This window comes from Triticum urartu, chromosome 4A (genome assembly GCF_056163025.1).
Source record: "Triticum urartu cultivar PI428250 chromosome 4A, HENAU_Tu73, whole genome shotgun sequence".
NCBI classification, from domain to species: domain Eukaryota; kingdom Viridiplantae; phylum Streptophyta; class Magnoliopsida; order Poales; family Poaceae; genus Triticum; species Triticum urartu.
The window spans coordinates 490,623,420-490,627,573 of NC_141876.1; the positions used below are offsets into that span (position 1 = coordinate 490,623,420).

At 55.4% G+C, this 4,154-nt stretch overlaps 1 protein-coding gene across 1 annotated transcript; it reads right to left on the reverse strand.

The window, feature by feature from the left end:
• Nucleotides 1–2,100: 2,100 nt before the first annotated feature.
• Nucleotides 2,101–3,954, reverse strand: LOC147976266 (serine/threonine-protein kinase WAG1-like). The gene has a single exon (XM_087518659.1). The coding sequence runs from the start codon at nucleotides 3,891–3,893 to the stop codon at nucleotides 2,334–2,336; it is 1,560 nt and encodes a 519-aa protein (XP_087374785.1). The 5' UTR covers nucleotides 3,894–3,954; the 3' UTR covers nucleotides 2,101–2,333.
• Nucleotides 3,955–4,154: the final 200 nt, after the last annotated feature.

The window sequence follows — 4,154 nt, forward strand, 5'->3', positions numbered from 1 at the left end:
TCCGATGTAGCTCAGCTCCGATGCCTCACTCGCTCACTCACTCACATGCAGGCATGGCATGGATTTCAGGCGCCGCGCGTGCTCACTGAAACTGAAAGCAAGCCAAAGACAAAGGCACGTAGTAGCAGCATCGAGGAGGGGCGATAGATACAGTGCACTGCATGGGAGTGCGGGAAAGCGATCACCCGCAAAAGGCACATTCCCTGATCGATCGACCCGGCCTCTCGCCTTTAACCTGCGGCTGTGTCATCGTCGATCTGCACTGCACTTTGGCACCTCTCCCGCCCGGCCAGGACCGGCCGGAGGCCATCGCTTTGCAGGTTTATTCGCATGGCATGCATGTCTCCCTTTCTCGTCTCGTACGTCCTCGTCTGGCCTGGGCCAGGAACCGGCATGGCCATGCCAAGGCCAGCCAGACGCCATTCACCAGTGAGTGTGTTGCATGCGCTGGTGGTGCACACACAAGGTACGTACGTACGTATATATGCATGCGCCTCATGGCTGATGCCCGGCGGCGTGGCGCGCTGGTGACCCCGCGACCTCAGCGCCGGCTACGTAGACGTATGCTAGTGTCGCCGTCGTTCCCCGGCAACCCTCGCTTTCACCTAGAGGAAGAGCAAAACGATGGGAGCATCTATGCGCGCGTACGTACATTTTGTTTAGTTATTGGTAGTAATCATAGGTGTGTGTAGCCAGTACGTACGCCCCCCCACGCTCCGCTGGGTTCATGCATGAACCATCTCCTTGATCGATCCAATCATTGTGTAAGATGCACATAAACTATGAATGTAACAGAAAATGCCAACGACCGAGAGAGGAAGTGCATGCGTCTTCTCTAGTTTTATTCGTGAACCTCCAGATCTGTATACTTATAGTTAGTGGGCCGTTTCATACCGGTCGGTCGGCGAGGCGCACTTCAGGAAAAAAAAGTTTTAATGGGGTCATGTTTATTACAGTAAGGTCATCTCCTATAAATTTATAATGATTAGTTAGTAGTACTAAGTTAGTGAAGGATTTGCTAATTGCATTGGGGACAATTGACCCCAATGCCTACAAGGCAGCTCCGTCCAACTTCACGTAGATTGGTAGTAGTAGGAATTAATACCTCCTCCATTCAGATGCATAAAGCACGTGGTGAAAAATAGATATTTCTAAAGTATTAGTTGCATTTTAATTAGATATTAGTACTAACAAATTTAAGTTGTGATCACCACGTACAATGCATGTGGGCGTGATATAGGCATATTGTTAAGAGATATGACAGGCAAATAGAAAAGAGGAAAATCAAATCAACATAGAGAAATACAAGATTTTAGTGTGAAACCCCTCCCCCTTCAATGCGAAACAGGAGAAAAAATCACGGACGCCGGCCAGTGAAACTTCACTAGATTGGAAGAGATTACAAACACCGGGGATTTTCAACGATGATCTTATCCCATATTGCGGTTTACAAGAGGTATATATAATATCCCTTATAATAGAGGTGATCTAGGTTGAAACTGATCAATACCGTACGCTAGGGTTATCGGAGTCCCCTGGCATGGGCAAGCCATTTTTTTTTTTGAGGGGGGTCAAAGGCAAGCCAATATGAGCTAACTTCAGAGTCCGCTCCGCTATAGCCCAAGCCTCCTAGAAACGGGCCTCCACTCTGCTCGGTTAAAAAATTAGCCTTTATACTTTATATGAATTCGAATCACAACTTGGGAGCACAAGAGAAAGTGTCCAATTCAAGCAAATGTTCAGAAGGGGAAATGTTATAATGAGAGCTCCACAAATTTTCGAATTCAATACACAGTGTTCAAGATATCAGATACTCTACTTGCTGTTGGTCAAAGACGTGATACCCGGACCTGGACTGCTGACATTTAACTTGCGACGGCAACCGGTCAATCTGTCAGAGATGAACCCACTGTAATATAAGTACTACCGCTAAAGTACTACTCCCTCCATTTGAAAATACTTGTCATCAAAATGAATAAAAAGGGATGTAGATGTATTTTAGTTCTAGATACATCTTTTTTATCCATTTTGATAACAATATTTTCGGACGGAGAGAGTACTAGTAGTAGTACCGTTATGAGAAAACAAAGAGGTTCTCAGTGAACAAGGGATGAAGTTTCTCCATATACGGGCACGGATCAAACCATGTCAACGCAGTGACACACATCGCCTCGATCTTTGTACAAACTACAAAGCTCCTCTCCTCCTGCTCCTCACAGCCTCGCCGATCGATCGCGATCCCTTCCATTTCTATACTCTATACACGCCACGAACCCTAATTTACCAGATTAAAACGAACGCACGCAGCAAAAAACACAGGAACTGGAACAGATTCATGGTTTCATTCTGCTCGTCTTGGTCTTCTTGGATCGGCTCTCATGGTTCCAGCTCATCAGCTTGCGGAAAACCCCCTGCCGCTCCTCGTAGCTCGACCTCCTCCCGAAGCTGCTGCTCTTCTTGAAGCTACTGCTCTTCTTGAAGCTGCTGCCGCCCAGGCTGTTCCAGCTCCCGAGCTTCGCCTGCCTGGCGGCGGAGGCGGGGGACGCGGCGGCGGCGGCGTCGGCCTCCGGCACCACCGGCGGCGTCACGCACCGTATCAGCGCCCAGTCCACGCCCGCGAAGAACGGGTGCCGCTTGATCTCGGCCGCCCCGCGCGCGGACCCCATGCGCCGCCGCGGGTCCCTCTCCAGCAGCCTGCCGACGAGGTCCTTGAGCTGCGCGGCCGCCTCGGCCTCGCCGTCCAGCTTCGGGTACGTCACCTGCTTCGACAGGATGTTCTTGAGCGTCACGTCCTTGGCGGGGCCCTTGAACGGCGTGCGCCCATACACCAGCTCGTACAGGAACACCCCGAAGGCCCACCAGTCCACGCCGTTGCCGTGCCCGTTCCCGCTCACCAGCTCCGGCGCCAGGTACTCGTGCGTGCCCACGCAGTCCTTGGAGTTGGCGGCCGTCGGCTCGGCCACGAACTCGAACCGCTCCTTCGCGTCCACGTCGTCCTCGTCGCTGCCGCGGTTGGAAGAGAAGCACGACGGCAGGAGGCTCCTCTTGCGGCGCTGGCTCTGCTGCCGCACCTGGCGCCGGCGGACGGCGGGCTCCACGGACGCCGGGAGCGCGAGGTCGAAGTCGGAGAGCACCACGTGCCCGTCTCCTCGGAGCAGCACGTTCTCCGGCTTGAGGTCGCGGTACACGAAGCCGAGCACGTGCAGGTACTCCAGAGCGAGCAGCACCTCGGCGGCGTAGAACCTGGCCGCTGCGACGGGCAGGCGGCCTCCGGGGCGGCGGCGGAGCACCGAGTGCAGGTCGCCCCCGGAGCAGTAGTCCATGAGGAAGCAGGCGTAGCGTCCGGCGTCGAGGCGCGCGTAGAGGGTGGGCACGAATGGGTGGTCGAGCGACGAGAGGACGCGAGACTCGGCGAGAACGTGGCAGACACGGGAGGGATCGTCGTCTCGGAGGTCGACGACCTTGAGCGCGAAGAGCGGCGAGGCCGGCGGGGAGGACTTGAGGCGGCAGAGGAAGACCCGCGCGAGGTGTCCCTGGCCGAGCTCGCGGACGAGGTGGAGGTGGGCAAGGCGGAGTACGCCGTCCGGTGTGGCGGCGCGGGCGGCTGCGAGGTGCGTCCAGTGCGGGGAGGTGGACGACGAGTGCGGGCGCGGCGAGAGCGAGGTGGAGGAGGAGAAGGACGGCAGGGAGAGCGAGCTCCGCGCGCTGAAGGTGGTGGCGGTGGTGAAGGAGGAGGTGGATGCGGAGGCGGTGGAGGTGAAGGAGAGGTCCAGCGCGCCGGCGCCGGCGTCCGCAATGGACAGTGGGAAGTGTGGGGAAATGTCAGAGAAGAGCGGGGACGGCGGGGCGGGCTCATGGACGTCCATTGGCGGATGAATGTGCGGTGCTTCCATGGGAGCGAGAGCGAGAGAGAGGGGGGGGCAAAGGAAGGGAGGAATTGTTTGGAGTCTGTGTGTGATGACGGGTTGGAGTTATAAAGGCGTCGCCGAGACTTGCGGGGCGTAGAATGAAGCGGGAGATCAACGGAATGGGCAAGCAGTAGTAACTGCTAACCAGCTGGAGGGTTCATTCCGGGTCTGGCCACTGTAATAAATGGACCCAACGGAATGAGTACTGTATTACCTACGTCCAAAAAAGCTTGTTATCTAAGAACG